General features: G+C 52.1%; 2 protein-coding genes across 3 annotated transcripts in view; one reads left to right on the top strand and one right to left on the bottom strand.

Annotated features, from left to right (window-relative positions):
• The window catches only part of SHOC2 (SHOC2 leucine rich repeat scaffold protein), a 39,268-nt gene extending 37,315 nt beyond the window's left edge, over positions 1 to 1,953 (bottom strand). Inside the window, exon 1 of the mRNA XM_066601415.1 lies at positions 1,853 to 1,953. The gene's annotated coding sequence lies outside the window, so the exon portion shown is untranslated. The remainder of the gene's footprint in view (positions 1 to 1,852) is intronic.
• A 179-nt stretch (positions 1,954 to 2,132) lies between these two features.
• BBIP1 (BBSome interacting protein 1) lies at positions 2,133 to 17,048 on the top strand. 2 transcript variants are annotated; one of them, XM_066601414.1, is made up of 4 exons: positions 2,133 to 2,346; positions 7,194 to 7,301; positions 13,694 to 13,796; positions 16,780 to 17,048. In XM_066601414.1, exons 3-4 carry the CDS (start codon positions 13,751 to 13,753, stop codon positions 16,944 to 16,946), a joined length of 213 nt encoding a protein of 70 aa, XP_066457511.1. In that variant the 5' UTR covers positions 2,133 to 2,346; positions 7,194 to 7,301; positions 13,694 to 13,750; the 3' UTR covers positions 16,947 to 17,048. The 2 variants fall into 2 exon arrangements, with proteins under 2 accessions (XP_066457511.1, XP_066457510.1); XM_066601413.1 differs by lacking the exon at positions 7,194 to 7,301 and having other exon boundaries at positions 2,135 to 2,346.
• Positions 17,049 to 17,838: the final 790 nt, after the last annotated feature.

The raw sequence follows: 17,838 nt of genomic DNA, 5'->3' as shown, positions 1-17,838 counted from the left end.
GCAGGAAACATTACCATTTCGGACGAACAGAGTTTCTTCTGCTTCTGGCCCCAATAGCGCCACCAACAGGCTTCTGGTGTCATTTTAAAGCGAGGATTCTTGGGTCTGTAATGGTGCGTCCGTAGGCCTTACAGAGCCGGAGCTACAGCTGTGTGAAGTGGGAACAGCAATACTGAATCTACAGCTGCCAGTTTCCAATGTTAGACCAGAGGCAGCAGAGAAGATCTGCGATTCTCCTGCATATCTCCCCCATCAACCAGGGAGCACATTTGCTCCCTGATTGTCACATATGGGGGTTTTCTCCAGAAAAGGAGTAAAACGATGAGGACTTACCCCTCTACAACGTGAAGCCACAGATGCTGCTGTCATTGCTGACCAAAAAAACTCCCCTTACACAAGGCTATAACAAAAAACATAATTGGTGTTGCCGCACCCATAACAGCCGTACGAGAAAATATTTACCCAGCACAGTAAGTTCCATTAAAAAAATAATTTAGGTGCCAAATAAACATTTTTTCTTTACCTCGTATCCCTAAAACAGGAAAAAAAACAACATTATTTTTAAACCTCAAAATGGTACCAATAAAAACTACAAGTTGTCCCACAAAGAACAGGCCTGACGGCTCAGCGAGTGCGAGGATAGCGCTGCGGTACTGAATGTGGCGCACAGGCCTGACGGCTCAGCGAGGGCGAGGATAGCACTGCGGTCCTGAGTGTTGTGCACAGGCCTGAGGGCTCAGCGAGTGCGAGGATAGCGCTGCGGTCCTGAGTGTTGTGCACAAGCCTGACGGCTCAGCGAGTGCGAGGATAGCGCTGCGGTCCTGAATGTGGCGCACAGGCCTGACGGCTCAGCGCGTGCGAGGATAGCGCTGCGGTCCTGAATGTGGCGCACAGGCCTGACGGCTCAGCGCGTGCGAGGATAGCGCTGCGGTCCTGAATGTGGCGCACAGGCCTGACGGCTCTGCGCGTGCGAGGATAGCGCTGCGGTCCTGAATGTGGCTAACTGGCCTGACGGCTCTGCGAGTGCGAGGATAGCGCTGCGGTCCTGAATGTGGCTAACAGGCCTGAGGGCTCAGCGAGAGCGAGGATAGCGCTGCGGTCCTGAGTGTTGTGCACAGGCCTGATGGGCTCAGCGAGTGCGAGGATAGCGCTGCGGTCCTGAGTGTTGTGCACAAGCCTGACGGCTCAGCGAGTGCGAGGATAGCGCTGCGGTCCTGAATGTGCCGTCACACAAGACGTCTGTAGCAGAACTGGGCAAATACCCTTTATGTAGGTTCCCCCAACACCAAGAAGGGGGGTGGGCGGGGGGAGCGCCGCCGCCGCATCGGGAGAGGGGAGGGCAAGAGGGGAGGGCAAGAGCAGCGGCGCCGCTGCAGCAGCATCGGGAAAGGGGAGGGCAAGAGCAGCGGCGCCGCCGCAGCAGCATCGGGAAAGGGAGGTGGAGGGGGAGCAGCGGCGCCACAACACCAGGAAAGAAGGGGGTGGGGGAGCAGCGGCGCCACAACACCGGGAAATGGGGTAGAAAGAGAGCAGCAGCGCCACAGCAAGGGGGGCAGCACTGCTCTCACACCGTGGGGTTGTGGGGGAAGGGCCCCAGGACCACCACACACCAGGAGGGGGAGACAAAGATGGGGACCCCAATGTTCTCACACTGTTAGGATGCCATACAGCGGGCGCTGCGCCCACAGCGGGTGACGGGGGCGCCATTCTCTCACCCGCGGCCGGGGTCTCTCGGTAGTCCCTATGAGGCGGGCCCAGGCTGCAGGGCCTCCAGTCCCCCCGGCTGCACACATCCCCGCACACAACGCCAAGGGCGCGCGCACACAGAGCCGAGGCCCGGGCTCACACGCACCGTAACAGCGTCCTTCCTCCTCCGCCCGTCTCCCCGCTCCGCCGCCATCCTCCTCCTCTCCGCCTCCTCCTCCGCTCTGCGACGCGTGACGTCACCGCGCTCCCCTCCCTTCCACTCACGTGACCACCTGCCTGCAGGCCCCGCCTACTCCGTCACATAGTCAGTTCTCACGCCCTCCAACGTGAGTCGCGTTCTTTATCGCGATATTCTTTCCTTTGGCTTCAACAAGCTTTATTGTAATTCAAATGTCACACATTCCTTTATTACACACAAGAGTGCTAACAGCGCGGCGGCGCAATCACTGCTCGTGCTCATCTATACCAGAATACTGCCAGCTACCGTCGAACAAGAACGGAGAGTCTTCACTGCGCCTCCTGACGGAAAACACTACATGTCCCAGCGTGCATTGCGCAAACTGTACGTACGTGATGACGTCACTCGTTACTAAGTAACCGAAGGCTGTAGGATTGGGATGTTTATCTGCTGCTGAACAGGTAAATAACTGGGGGGAGGGGAAGAAAAACACCCCGAATGTCGGCCCCCAAGTGTCAGCGTGTCATTATCCCGACCCGCAAGTGTCAGCGTGTCATTATCCCATCCCCCAAGTATCAGCGTGTCATTATCCCGTCCCCCAAGTATCAGCGTGTCATTATCCCGTCCCCCAAGTGTCAGCGTGTCATTATCCCGTCCCCCAAGTATCAGCGTGTCATTATCCCGTCCCCCAACTGTCGGCGTGTCATTATCCCGTCCCCCAAGTATCAGCGTGTCATTATCCCGTCCCCCAAGTGTCAGCGTGTCATTATCCCGTCCCCCAAGTGTCGGCGTGTCATTATCCCGTCCCCCAAGTATCAGCGTGTCACTATCCTGTCCCCCAAGTGTCAGCGTGTCATTATCCTGTCCCCCAAGTATCAGCGTGTCACTATCCCGTCCCCCAAGTGTCGGCGTGTCATTATCCCGTCCCCCAAGTATCAGCGTGTCATTATCCCCTCCCCCAAGTATCAGCGTGTCATTATCCCGTCCCCCAAGTATCAGCGTGTCACTATCCTGTCCCCCAAGTGTCAGCGTGTCATTATCCTGTCCCCCAAGTATCAGCGTGTCACTATCCTGTCCCCCAAGTGTCACTATCCTGTCCCCCAAGTGTCAGCGTGTCATTATCCCGTCCCCCAAGTATCAGCGTGTCATTATCCCGTCCCCCAAGTGTCAGCGTGTCATTATCCCGTCCCCCAAGTATCAGCGTGTCATTATCCCGTCCCCCAAGTGTCAGCGTTTCATTATCCCGTCCCCCAAGTATCAGCGTGTCATTATCCCGTCCCCCAAGTATCAGCGTGTCATTATCCCGTCCCCCAGGTGTCAGCGTGTCATTATCCCGTCCCCCAAGTATCAGTGTGTCATTATCCCGCCCCCCAAGTATCAGCGTGTCATTGTCCCGTCCCCCCGAGTGTCAGCGTGTCATTATCCCATCCCCCAAGTGTCAGCGTGTCATTATCCCGTCCCCCAAGTGTCAGCGTGTCATTATCCCATCCCCCAAGTGTCAGCGTGTCATTATCCCCTCCCCCAAGTATCAGCGTGTCATTATCCCGTCCCCCAGGTGTCAGCGTGTCATTATCCCGTCCCCCAAGTATCAGTGTGTCATTATCCTGTCCCCCAAGTATCAGCGTGTCATTGTCCCGTCCCCCCGAGTGTCAGCGTGTCATTATCCTGTCCCCCCAAGTGTCAGCATGTCATTATCCCATCCCCCAAGTGTCAGCGTGTCATTATCCCGTCCCCCAAGTGTCAGCGTGTCATTATCCCGTCCCCCAAGTGTCAGCGTGTCATTATCCCATCCCCCAAGTGTCAGCGTGTCATTATCCCGTCCCCCAAGTGTCAGCGTGTCATTATCCCGTCCCCCAAGTATCAGCATGTCATTATCCTGTCCCCCAAGTGTCAGCGTGTCATTATCCTGTCCCCCAAGTATCAGCGTGTCATTATCCCGTCCCCCAAGTATCAGCATGTCATTATCCTGTCCCCCAAGTGTCAGCGTGTCATTATCCTGTCCCCCAAGTATCAGCGTGTCATTATCCTGTCCCCTAAGTGTCAGCGTGTCATTATCCCGTCCCCCAAGTGTCAGCGTGTCATTATCCCGTCCCCCAAGTGTCAGCGTGTCATTATCCCGTCCCCCAAGTATCAGCGTGTCATTATCCCGTCCCCCAAGTATCAGCGTGTCATTATCCCGTCCCCCAAGTATCAGCGTGTCATTATCCTGCCCCCTAAGTGTCAGCGTGTCATTATCCTGCCCCCCAAGTGTCAGCGTGTCATTATCCCGTCCCCCAAGTGTCAGCGTGTCATTATCCTGCCCCCCAAGTGTCAGCGTGTCATTATCCTGCCCCCCAAGTATCAGCGTGTCATTATCCTGCCCCCCAAGTGTCGGCGTGTCATTATCCCGTCCCCCGAGTGTCAGCGTGTCATTATCCCGTCCCCCAAGTATCAGTGTGTCATTATCCCGTCCCCCGAGTGTCAGCGTGTCATTATCCCGTCCCCCCAAGTGTCGGCGTGTCATTATCCCATCCCCCAAGTGTCAGCGTGTCATTATCCCCTCCCCCAAGTGCCAGCGTGTCATTATCCCGTCCCCCCAAGTGTCAGCGTGTCATTATCCCATCCCCCGAGTATCAGCGTGTCATTATCCCATCCCCCAAGTGTCAGCGTGTCATTATCCCATCCCCCAAGTGTCAGCGTGTCATTATCCCATCCCCCAAGTGTCAGCGTGTCATTATCCCGTCCCCCAAGTATCAGCGTGTCATTATCCCGTCCCCCAAGTGTCAGCGTGTCATTATCCCGTCCCCCCAAGTGTCAGTGTGTCATTATCCCGTCCCCCAAGTGTCAGCGTGTCATTATCCCATCCCCCAAGTATCAGCGTGTCATTATCCCGTCCCCTAAGTGTCAGCGTGTCATTATCCCATCCCCCAAGTATCAGCGTGTCATTATCCCGTCCCCTAAGTGTCAGCGTGTCATTATCCCGTCCCCCAAGTGTCAGCGTGTCATTATCCTGTCCCCCAAGTATCAGCGTTTCATTATCCCAACCCCCAAGTATCAGCCTGTCATTATCCCGTCCCCCAAGTGTCAGCGTGTCATTATCCCGTCCCCCAAGTGTCAGCGTGTCATTATCCCGTCCCCCAAGTGTCAGCGGGTCATTATGCTGTACCCAAGTGTCAGAGTGTCATTATCTGCTCCCAAGTGTCAGCGTGTCATTATCCCGTCCCCCAAGTGTCAGCGTGTCATTATCCCGTACCCCGAAGTATCAGCGTGTCATTATCCCGCCCCCCAAGTGTCGGCGTGTCATTATCCCGTCCCCCAAGTGTCAGCGTGTCATTATCCCGTCCCCCAAGTGTCAGCGTGTCATTATCCCATCCCCCAAGTATCAGGGTGTCATTATCCTGTCCCCCAAGTATCAGCGTGTCATTATCCCGTCCCCCAAGTGTCAACGTGTCATTATCCCGTCCCCCAAGTGTCAGCGTGTCATTATCCCGTCCCCCAAGTGTCAGCGTGTCATTATCCCGTCCCCCAAGTGTCAGAGTGTCATTATCCCGTCCCCCAAGTGTCAGCGTGTCATTATCCCGTCCCCCAAGTGTCAGCGTTTCATTATCCCAACCCCCAAGTATCAGCCTGTCATTATCCCGTCCCCCAAGTGTCAGCGTGTCATTATCCCGTCCCCCAAGTGTCAGCGTGTCATTATCCCGTCCCCCAAGTGTCAGCGTGTCATTATCCCGTCCCCCAAGTGTCAGCGGGTCATTATGCTGTACCCAAGTGTCAGTGTCATTATCTGCTCCCAAGTGTCAGCGTGTCATTATCCCGTCCCCCAAGTGTCAGCGTGTCATTATCCCGTACCCCGAAGTATCAGCGTGTCATTATCCCGCCCCCCAAGTGTCGGCGTGTCATTATCCCGTCCCCCAAGTGTCAGCGTGTCATTATCCCATCCCCCAAGTATCAGGGTGTCATTATCCTGTCCCCCAAGTGTCAGCGTGTCATTATCCTGTCCCCCAAGTGTCAGCGTGTCATTATCCTGTCCCCCAAGTATCAGCGTGTCATTATCCCGTCCCCCAAGTGTCAGCGTGTCATTATCCCGTCCCCCAAGTGTCAGCGTGTCATTATCCCGTACCCCGAAGTATCAGCGTGTCATTATCCCGCCCCCCAAGTGTCGGCGTGTCATTATCCCGCCCCCCAAGTGTCAGCGTGTCATTATCCTGTCCCCCAAGTATCAGCGTGTCATTATCCCGTCCCCCGAGTGTCAGCGTGTCATTATCCTGTCCCCCAAGTATCAGCGTGTCATTACCCTGTCCCCCAAGTGTCAGCGTGTCATTATCCTGTCCCCCAAGTGTCAGCGTGTCATTATCCCGTCCCCCAAGTGTCAGCGTGTCATTATCCCGTACCCCGAAGTATCAGCGTGTCATTATCCCGTCCCCCAAGTGTCAGCGTGTCATTATCCCGTACCCCGAAGTATCAGCGTGTCATTATCCCGCCCCCCAAGTGTCGGCGTGTCATTATTCCGTCCCCCCCAAGTGTCAGCGTGTCATTATCCCGTCCCCCCAAGTGTCAGCGTGTCATTATCCTGTCCCCCAAGTGTCAGCGTGTCATTATCCGGTCCCCCAAGTGTCAGCGTGTCATTATCCTGTCCCCCAAGTGTCAGCGTGTCATTATCCCGTCCCCCAAGTGTCAGCGTGTCATTATCCCGTACCCCGAAGTATCAGCGTGTCATTATCCCGTCCCCCAAGTGTCAGCGTGTCATTATCCCGTACCCCGAAGTATCAGCGTGTCATTATCCCGCCCCCCAAGTGTCGGCGTGTCATTATTCCGTCCCCCCCAAGTGTCAGCGTGTCATTATCCCGTCCCCCCAAGTGTCAGCGTGTCATTATCCCGTCCCCCGAGTATCAGTGTGTCATTATCCCGTCCCCCAAGTATCAGCGTGTCATTATCCTCAGCGTGTCAGTACATATGGCAACTTGTAGGACTCACCTGGTGTGATGGAAAGGACTACACTCCCTCCCTCAGTCTCAGAAGACCTTAAGATAATCAATAAGTGATGAATTTCTCACTCGGTTCCCCTGACCCAAAGCGTGCTGGTCTTGTCCCAGAGATCCAAGTGGTTCGCTGTCAGGAATCTCAATACAGTTATGGCCAAAAGTTTTGAAACTGACACAAATTTTGGTTTTCACGCAGTTTGCTCTTCAGTATTTTTAGCCCTGTCAGCTGTTTCTATGGTTATTGGAGTACAATTGTCAGCATTTCATAGGTTTGTACCCTTTTATTGACAGATACATCAAATTTCAACAAAGACCCGATATTTACAGTGTTGACCCTTATTTTTCAGGTTTTCCGCACTTCGCCCCGACATGCTGCATATCGGCTCCTGGGCCAAATCCTTACCGTTGACGCTCATTCCTTCTAATTAGCACTTGGGGTTTATCACGATTTCTGGGTTTGTTCGTCCACTCACTTTTTGAGGATTGACCGCAGGTTCTCCGTGGGATGAGATCTGGGGAGTTTCCTGGCCACGGACCCAAAATGTCAATGCTTTGTCATAGAGCCATTTGATTATTGGTTTTGCCTTGTGACACGGCGCTCCATTATGCTTGAGACAGAATTGTTCATCACCAGGTTGCTTCTAGATGGTTGGGAGAAGTTTAGATCCCATTCTTTCATGTCAGGAATATCGGGGATACAGGATACAGTGGGGTAGTAGCTGCCACTAGGAGGCGACATAAATCTTGGCAGGGCCCCCGTCAACTATACCCCTTCTTGCCCTGCTGGGGAAGCCCCGTTTTAGCTTTAAGTCTGAAGGAGGACAGACACAATTTGCTTATCTACAAGAATTTTACGTCAAGACACAATATTTGGGGGGTTAGGTTCTCCTATATTCCCACAGGGGAATGGAAAACCGGCAGCCACATGGCTCATTTGTTCTTCCCATTCCTGAAGATGATTGTGGCACAGCTGCCCAGACTAGCTTCCCCTCGGCTGCCATGCAGGCTGCTTTGCACCCCTTTTCACGAAAGATGCGCAGTTCCAGGCGCCGCTTTCAGTGGGATATACACAGATGTGCCCTACGCTCCATTCGCCCACTCATCAAAGGGGAAGCTGCTGGAGCCCCATCAAGATCCAGAGACTAAGGGGCTTCTATGTTGGGGTATCCGCACAGGTTAGTGCAGGCATGCAGGCTCCCACTCCCTGCTAGCTGCATCCAGCTCCGGCTGCAGCCACCGCTCAGGACTCCCCCTGCCCGCGGATGCTTGGTGATGGCGCGGGGGCTACCTGGAGCCCCCGGCTTCAGGCCAGTTAGGCGATGCCCATTGTTTAGACCATGCCCCTCCCCTTGCGCAAGGGCGTGGCCTCTTGTGTGCAGCTTAGGGCGGAGGTGGGGGCTGTCTTCCTGCTCCTTCCTCCTGTTGCCTGGTGTGCTCTAAGTGCCGGCTGCTGGCCACCATTCCTCAGGGGACTTCCTGCATCTTGCCTGGTGTACAGTGGGTAAGGCTGCCATTAGGAGGCACAAGTTAACCCCTTATTGTTCTCAGCCAGTGGTAGTTTTCTAGTTTTTCTACTACTATCTTGTCACTGAGTTCTAAGGGAGCCGAACCCCTACCTGATATCCCCTCATATTATAGATGTGAACAATGCCAGAAGCAGTTCTCCTGCAGCCACATGACCCGGCTCTGCATCCTTCCACGACAGATTCTGAACCGGAATGGCTAAGATCCCTGATACAGGCGGTTCTTTCTATGGTGGAGAGGTTTGGCGTGGCATGCCCACTCGCAGTAGACTATGCACACGCTCCAGCCGCCGCAGTGATTCTCCGGAGTCCATTTCTTCATCCTCCACCTCCCTCAATCCATTTCGGGCGACGGATCTGGAACTTTTCGTAAGCGGAACTTGCAGAGGATTGTTCCGTATCGGAGTCTGATGTGGAGCGCTCATCCAACATGGCGGCTACAGTCGATAGCCTGATGACCGCCGTAAAAGATAACTAATATATCTGAGGAGGGCTCTTCCGACGATCAGGAGACTCATTCTTTCAAACACCATAGGCGGCTCCTAAGCTCTTTCCCAGGCACAAGGAGTTTGAGAAAGCGCTTCCTCTGGAATGACAAACGTCCTACTAAGTTAAAAGGTTTTGATGTTTTATAGTCTTTTCCACATGATTTGATCCAGAAGTGGTCCGTCCCCCCTAGGGTGGACCTTCCGATTGCCCGCTTATCCAAGCATACAACCATTCCGGTCGAGGATTGCGTGCCATTCTCTGATCCGCATGATAGGAAGACAGGTTCTGCTCTGCGACCGGTATTTGTAGAAACATGGGTATGTCATGTTGCATGCGCCAAAGAGTTTCTGCGAGAGGCTCTCCCTGCGGACGTTTCTCTGCAAGTGGAGACGCTTTTTGTGCAACTAGAGGTAGGTGGTGGTTTCGCCTCTGAGGCCACCCTAGATGCCCCGTGACTGTTAGGACGTCTCATCCTCTGGCTGAAGGCATGGGATGCAGACACCGCTTTGAAGAAAAAGCTGACTAATCTTCCCTTCCTGGGATCTCGCTTCTTTGGGGACAAGCTGTACAAGATTATTTCAGAGGCGACAGGGGGCAAAAGCACTCAGTTACCTCAAAACAGGCCAAAACGTACTAGGCCTGCACCCAAAGTGAACCCGTCCTTTCCTTCCTTTTGTCGCTCTAGCCCGCAGTCAGTGGACCATGCTACACGTTCGCAGAAGAAAAGAAAAGTCTCTTCGACAAACCGCGCCCTGCGTGGCAGCAGCGACCTCGCTCTGTAAAACCCTCTTCCGCAAAGTCCTTTGCATGAAGGTCGTCCACCGCCGATCCTCACGGTACGGGGTGGGTTGGCAAAGTTCCAGTCCACATGGCTCCAATTTGTGCCAGACGCCTGGGTTCGGGAGATCATCCCTTCTGGAGATGCCATCGAGTTCATCAGCAATCCATTGGCTCGTTTTTTCGCATCCCTCGTTCCCAAATGTTCCACCAAGGCCAGAAAATTAAGGGCCATAAACCATCTATCGGCGCAGCAGGTCATAGTGCCAGTCCCGCAAGGCCAGTGCTTTACAGGGTTTTACTCAAACCTGTTCATCGTGCCAAAGAAGGATGGCTTAGTTCATCCAGTACGGGATCTCAAGCGACCTAACCAACACGTTCAGGTACAGCTTTTTCGCATGGAGTCAATCCGCTCGGTCATAGTGTCCCTGGACTGCCCCAATTCCTGTCGTCCATCGACATCCAGGATACATATCTACATATTCCGATTCGGCAAGCGCATCAACGGTCCCTGCGGTTTGCCATTCAAGACAGGCATTATCAGATCTGGGCCCTCCCCTTCAGGTTGGCAATGGCTGCCTGGGTCTTTACCAAGGTGCTGGCAGCTGTAATGGAACTCCTTCACTCCAGGGGAATCATAGCCATATCTTATCTGGTTGATATCCTCATCAAGGATCCATCGTGGACAGCTAGCCTGGAGAGTTTGCGCATCTCCTTACTCGGTTCAGCTGGAAGGTGAATTATGCTCGTCCCCCTCACAACGTCTGGAATTCCTGGGGATGACCCTGGACACTGTGCAGGCATGTGTGTTTCTACCAGTCGCAAAGCGTTAGGTGCTTCAGCTTTAGGTTCCATCCGGCACACGATGAGAGGGTATGGCTGGAAGGTGGCGTCCTTTCAGCCATACCCTTCACACAGTTTCACTCATGGGATCTGCAGGGAATTCTGCTTTCTCTTTGGAACAAGGATCTGATGAGCCTGGATCAGTCTTGCAGAGTCGCTCTGCTGCTCCCTAGAGTGGTGGAGGTCGTCTGCTCTCCTCTCATACTCTTTCCTCAACCTCCACTGGAGAGTGATCACCACTGGCGTCAGCCTTTGGTCCGCTGCGGAAGCTTGTCTCCCAATCAACGTCCTGGATTTTTGGACAATTTATCTGTCGATTCTCAACTTTGGGCCTCACCTACAAGGCCACCCTCTCTGGGTCCAGACTGACAACACAACGGCCGTTTCATATATTAACCGCCTAGGCGGAATCCGCAGCACTCAGGCAATGACAGAGGTGGCTGGCGTCCTAGCCTTGGCCGAGGACAACGTGCCGGTGTTATCGGCAGTATACATAGCTGGAGTGGACAATTTTGTCGCTGACTACCCAAGCAGAACGACGGTAGATCCAGGCAATTGCGGACTTCATCCAGACGTCTTTCATCAACTTTGTCATTTTTGGGGTTGGCCAGATGTGCACCTCATGCCTCCTGACTCAACTGCAAGATCTTGCGGTTCGTATCGAGATCCCAGGACCCTCGGGCCTTAGCAATGGACGCTCTCATCATTCAGTGGTCCGGGTTCCAGTTCCCGTACCTATTCTCACCGTTCCCTCTGTTACACAGGATTATCAAGAAAATCAGTGCTGCTCACTGCTCCGGATTGGCCATGTCAGGCATGGTATGCCGAATTAATGGATCTGCCCGTCGACGTGCTGTGTCATCTTCTGCTCCGCGAAGACTTCCTCTTGCAAGAGCCCCTCTTCCACCAGCATTTACCAACACTGCGTTTGATGACATGGAAGTTGAATCCGCGATGTTGAGAGCTCAAGGATTTATAGATCTGGTTATCCGCACCATAATTAGGATGCAGAAGCAGTCATCTCCGAAGATATACTATTGCGTCTGGAGGCGCTTCTTCGCCTGATGCGAACCTCATTCCGTACATCCCATGCAGTTCTCACTTGCAAGGATCCTTGCTTTTCTGCAGGTCAGGTTAGAGTTGGGACTCAGTCTCAGCTCCCTTAAGGGCCAAGTGTCGGCACGTACTATCTTGTTCCAGAGACTGCTGGCAACTCTTCCATCAGTTTGCACCTTCATGCAGGGGGTGGCGCATATAATAATAAACTTTATTTGTATAGCGCCAACATATTCCGCAGCGCTTACATAGACAGGGGGAATACAAAAAGACAAAAGTACAAACATTGCATATAGCTGTGCCACACCATTCACCTCTCCTGCGTGGGATCTCAATTTGGTGTTGGACGCTCTATAGCGACATCCCTTTAAACCCCTTGCGAAAGTGTCACCTCACATGCTGACCATCAAGGTGGCCTTCCTGGTGGCCATCAGCTCCATTCAGAGGGTGTCGGCATTGGCGGCACTCTCAGCAGTACCACCGTTCGTGGTTTTCCATCAGGACAAAATGGTCCTACGTCGCAGTCCTTCCTTTTTGCCAAACGTGGTATCGGCTTTCCACCTCAATGAGGACATTGTTTTGCCCTTCTGTTGTCCACATCCGGTGCATCTTATGTAGCGAGCCCTTCACAAGCTTGATCTCGTTCAAGCTCTGAGAATTTACTTGGTACAGACAGCCTCATACCGGCGTTCTAACGCCCGTTTGTGCTCCCAGAGGGCGCACGCCATGATCAAGCCGCCTCAAAGGGTGCAATTATTTGCACTGGATTGGTTCGGCAGTGGCTGAGGCCTCTCAGTCCAAGGGCCAGACCCCCCCTTATGAGTGACTGCTCACTTGACCAGGGCTGTGGGAGCATCGTGGGCAGTGCGCCATGGGACGTCTGCCGCGCAGGTGTATAATGCTGCTACATGGTCCTCTATACACACTCTCACCAAATTTTACAGGGTGCATGTGGTGGCATCGGCTGATGCAGCCCTCGGCCACAAGGTTCTACAATCAGCTGTGGTCTGACAGCGGCCGCGCTTTATAATACCCACCCAAGGGGACTGCTCATGTACGCCCCACTGTATCCCTGATATCCCTTACTGTAAAATCCTTTTCTTGACCAGAATATCGGGGATACAGCACCCTCACTTCATTGTGTTACCAGGTTACGTGGCTCCCTGTTGAGGCCCTCAGTGCTCAGATTTCACATGATGTTACAATCCCGTTTTGTACCGTGTCTTTGTGTTTTACGTTTATGTGTTTCACGGTTTTGGTTGTGCTTATCCGCTAGGACTTCTACCATTGCTTGCTGACAAACAGAGCTTCCCCAGCAGGGCAGGAAGGGGTATAGCTGGCAAGAGGAGCCAACTTTTGTTCAAGCTTTATGTTGCCTCCTATTTGCAGCTACTACCCACTGTATTCTGTATCCCCGATATCCTGGTCAAGAAAAGGGTTTTACGGTAAGTAAGAAATCCTGTTTATTGATGCTGATGTTCTTAGACTGAAAAGCAACCACCTCCCATGAATGGTCTCAGGATGGGATACTGTTGGCATGACACAGGACTCATGGTAGCGCTCACCTGCTCTTCTCCGGACAGTCATTGTTCCAGATGTCTCAAACAATCTGAAGGGACTTCATAAGAGAAAATCTCTTTCCTCCAGTCCCCTGCAGTCCTATAAATATTTTCTCTTATGAAGCCCCTTCAGGCTATTTGGGACATCTGAAGGAATGATTGCCCCCACCTACCCCTCAATATGACTGTTTAGATGCGCATTGTGCAGTCAGCTTTGACCGCAGCATCTAAGCAGTTAACTGCTGCAATCAGAGCTAACCGATCACAACCGCCTAATGTAAATTTATATTTGGCGGTTGTGAAGTGGTTAAATTGTAGGTTATCCTCCACAAACCCGAGAAATGATAATTAAAGGGGTCCTCCCTTCCTAAGTTTTGATGGCATATACACAGGATTTGCCATAGAACTCTTACAGGGACTTGCATCTATGTCCTGCTCACCCAGAATTTGATGCTCGGGGTGTGGTCGGGAGGATCAAAGTAGCGAAGTGCCCTGCTATATGCGGATTATCAGCCTGGCCCCCTGCCCCCCATATTCTGCAGCGTTCCCCTCAGCCGTGTTACATCCCTTAACCGGGGCTCTCTGTCATTTGCCTCACAGAGCATCGAGGAGGTCGTTTCCTGACTTGAGTTTGCAATCTTCCTCTATACATCCACAATGCCAGAGGTGAAGTCCGTCTTCCGGGAGGTGCTCCCTAAACAAGGTGAGTGCCAGCATTTTACTAGGATTTGTACGGTGATTTGGGGGTATCACAGCGGCAGTAAGCACCTGGGGGGGTTTGCACCATATAGGTTCCCTCTTCTATGCCAGTGAGCTTAATAAAGCTGCTAGATTTTTAGTTTAATGTGTGGCACGGAGTTGGGTTCTTACTCTTCCGATCAGAGCAGGGAGATTTATCAAAAACCTCGCAGGTTTTTGATAAAGTCAGTAAAAGCTGAGGTCAAGAGCCGCCCCATTTTTTTGGGTGTGTTGTGTGATAAGTAGGGTCATGTTACACGGGCCATTTTTCGGCCAAAAACAAATTGCTCGATCGAGTGATTCTGAGTGCTAGTTGCCCTGTGTAAATGCGGGACCTGACAGTACAGAGTGAGAAGTCGCTTAGTCACTGGTTGCTTTGTTTCAGCTCTCTGAAATGAAGGGACTAGTGAGTGACTTCTCTCTGTGTATAAACAGGCAGTCGCTCATCATTGAAGCACTGCCTGTTCACAGTGAATGGAGTTGGGTGCCTGGTCGAGATCTCTGGCACGCTCTGACTCCAGTCACTGAGCGACTATCGCTCCTATGTGGAAGCAGTAGAGATCTCTGGCACGCTCTGACTCCAGTCACTGAGCGACTATCGCTCCTATGTGGAAGCAGTGGAGATCTCTGACACGCTCCACCTCCAGTCACTGAACAGCTATCGCTCCTATATGCAAGCAGTAGAGATCTCTGGCACGCTATGCCTCCATTCACTGAACAGCTATAGCTCCTATGTGGAAGCAGTAGAGATCTCTGGCACGCTATGCCTCCATTCACTGAACAGCTATCGCTCCTATGTGGAAGCAGTAGAGATCTCTGGCACGCTATGCCTCCATTCACTGAACAGCTATCGCTCCTATGTGGAAGCAGTAGAGATCTCTGGCACGCTATGCCTCCATTCACTGAACAGCTATCGCTCCTATGTGGAAGCAGTAGAGATCTCTGGCACGCTATGCCTCCATTCACTGAACAGCTATCGCTCCTATGTGGAAGCAGTAGAGATCTCTGGCACGCTATGCCTCCATTCACTGAACAGCTATCGCTCCTATGTGGAAGCAGTAGAGATCTCTGGCACGCTCCACCTCCAGTCACTGAACAGCTATCGCTCCTATGTAGAAGTAGTAGAGATCTCTGGCACGCTATGCCTCCAGTCACTGAACAGCTATCGCTCCTATGTGGAAGCAGTAGAGATCTCTGGCACGCTATGCCTCCATTCACTGAACAGCTATCGCTCCTATGTGGAAGCAGTAGAGATCTCTGGCACGCTCCACCTCCAGTCACTAAACAGCTATCGCTCCTATGTGGAAGCAGTAGAGATCTCTGGCACGCTATGCCTCCATTCACTGAACAGCTATCGCTCCTATGTGGAAGCAGTAGAGATCTCTGGCACGCTATGCCTCCATTCACTGAACAGCTATCGCTCCTATATAGAAGCAGTAGAGATCTCTGGCACGCTATGTCTCCATTCACTGAACAGCTATAGCTCCTATGTGGAAGCAGTAGAGATCTCTGGCACGCTATGCCTCCATTCACTGAACAGCTATCGCTCCTATGTGGAAGCAGTAGAGATCTCTGTCACGCTCCGCCTCCAGTCACTGAACAGCTATCGCTCCTATGTAGTAGCAGTAGAGATCTCTGGCACGCTATGCCTCCATTCACTGAACAGCTATCGCTCCTATGTGGAAGCAGTAGAGATCTCTGGCACGCTTCGCCTCCAGTCACTGAACAGCTATCGCTCCTATGTGGAAGCAGTAGAGATCTCTGGCACACTATGCCTCCATTCACTGAACAGCTATCACTCCTATGTGGAAGCAGTAGAGATCTCTGGCACGCTATGCCTCCATTCACTGAACAGCTATCGCTCCTATGTAGAAGCAGTAGAGATCTCTGGCACGCTCCGCCTCCAGTCACTGAACAGCTATCGCTCCTATGTGGAAGCACAGGCGTAATTATTAGGGTGTCTCACAGTATTTCTGCATTAAAAACCCCATCACCATCTGCACCATCGTTGTGGGTGTCAAAATCAGAAGCAGATCCACGGCTGAATTTGAGTTAAAATAGTGGCCCCAGTACAATAGTGTCTCGCAGTAAAGGCCCATTTAGACGCAACGATTATCGCTCGAAAGCCATCTTTTGAGCGATAATTGTTGCGTGTAAATGTGCCCATCTTTCAGTTTTCTGCTGAACGATGGATTTCAGTTCGGCTTGAAATCCATTAGTCAGCATAACAGCTGATAAGACGGACCACACACTGTGTTCTGCCTAGGGACCGCTCATAACAGCTAATTACATTGTCTCAGCTGTAATCAGCATGGCAGAACAAAAAATTTATTTAGAGAACAGCGGGTGGTCCTCTGAATAAATTCAGCTCCCGGTTTTAGCTACCAATTAGTAGATTATGCAAAATGATCGCTCAAAGGTCATTCTTTGAGCGATTATCTGTGTGTCTAAATGCACCTTAATACTGCACAGCGCTGTCAGGGCAGCGGTCAGGGGTCACAGACTCAACAAGATTGGCGTTGCAGACTAAGTGAAATGCCAGCCTGCTACCAGCTGGCAGCTATTTTCTACTGGCAAGGTGACAACCTGCTGCTCCTCTGAGGTCCTGCAGGGTCAGGTTGCCTCATGGTAGGGGTGCCCCTGTATGACTATATACCTCAATTACTTCTGGACAGCCCCGGTGGCATTTCTTGGGCCCCAGGCTGTCCATATAAAACCATAAATTCTGGCCATCCCAATGCTGGGGACTGGCGCTATATTCAAAAGGGGTAAATCAAGTCTATAGGCTCGGAGATTACTGGGCAGGTGTCAAGATTTAGGGCAGCAGCAAAAGAGACAGGGAGGTTCGCTGTGGAAAGTGGCGCAGTCTATTCGGATGTGAACAGTTAGCGGTTATCATGTGGCACAGATACGGTTTATCATTTCCGTACATCTCTGATCTTTTGTAGGACAGTTGTGTGTTGAAGACGTCCCGACGATGGTGATGTGCAAACCAAAGCTGTTACCCCTGAAATCAGTCACCCTGACCAAGCTAGAGAAGATGCAGCGAGACGCTCAGGAGACGATCCGACAGCAGGAAATGGCTCAGAGCATGCAACCTGAGACCCAACCCTGACCGCTGTGGCACTGAGGCCTCCGCCAGTCATCTGCACCACCCAGTATATGTAGCACTATACTAGTTCTGTACATTAGCATTAAACATCTATACTAATTCCTATGTGACCGCACTACGCCTCTTTACTGACCCCACTAATGGGCTTTCCTGCACATACATCTTTTTTAAGCAGTAGCGTGGCTGACTACTGACAGCCAGGCTCCTGCTCTAACTGCCAGGAATGGAGAAACCTTCTCGGTACACTTGTACACTGTCAGGGATGTTGTAGGATTATAGTCAGGTGTATGATTAACCTATTATACCAAACTGGTGATAATGATCATCATCTTCATATGGAGGTTGAAACACAGTCAGTACCTGAAACAGAAACCGCTGTGTAGCAGGCTTAAAACTGGGTGAGGAACAGCCAAACTCTGCTACAAAGAGAAGGTTGTGGAAGACAGTTTCATGTCACAGGTCATACACCATGCCAAGACTCAGCAAGATCTCTCCAAGGCAAAGATTTCACAGTAGACTTGGGTTTCAAGATGTGCTGTTAAAGCGCTTTTGCAGAGGCACAAAGCAACAGGCAATGTTAAGGACCGTAGATGTAGTGGTCGGCCGAGAAAACAGTGCCAGGAGATGAGAGACACATCATGCTTGCTTCTCTTAGAAAGCATAAGGTGTCCAGCAACGTCATCAGCTAAGAACTGGCAGAAACCTAGTGGGACCCAGCTACTGTTCAGAGAAGTCTGGTCAGAAGTGGTCTTGAAAAAGTTGAAGCCAAAAAAACCATACCTTCCAAGTAGAAGTATGACCAAGCAACTCAGCTGTGCACGACAACAAAGAAAATGTGTGCAGAAAAATGGCAGCAGGGGTTTTGGACCAAGGAGTCACAATCTGAAATATTTGT

The sequence above is a fragment of the Eleutherodactylus coqui genome, chromosome 4 (assembly GCF_035609145.1).
Source record: "Eleutherodactylus coqui strain aEleCoq1 chromosome 4, aEleCoq1.hap1, whole genome shotgun sequence".
Lineage (NCBI taxonomy): Eukaryota > Metazoa > Chordata > Amphibia > Anura > Eleutherodactylidae > Eleutherodactylus > Eleutherodactylus coqui.
The sequence above is the reverse complement of the archived record's forward strand: the minus strand, read 5'-3'. Positions and strand labels throughout refer to the sequence as shown.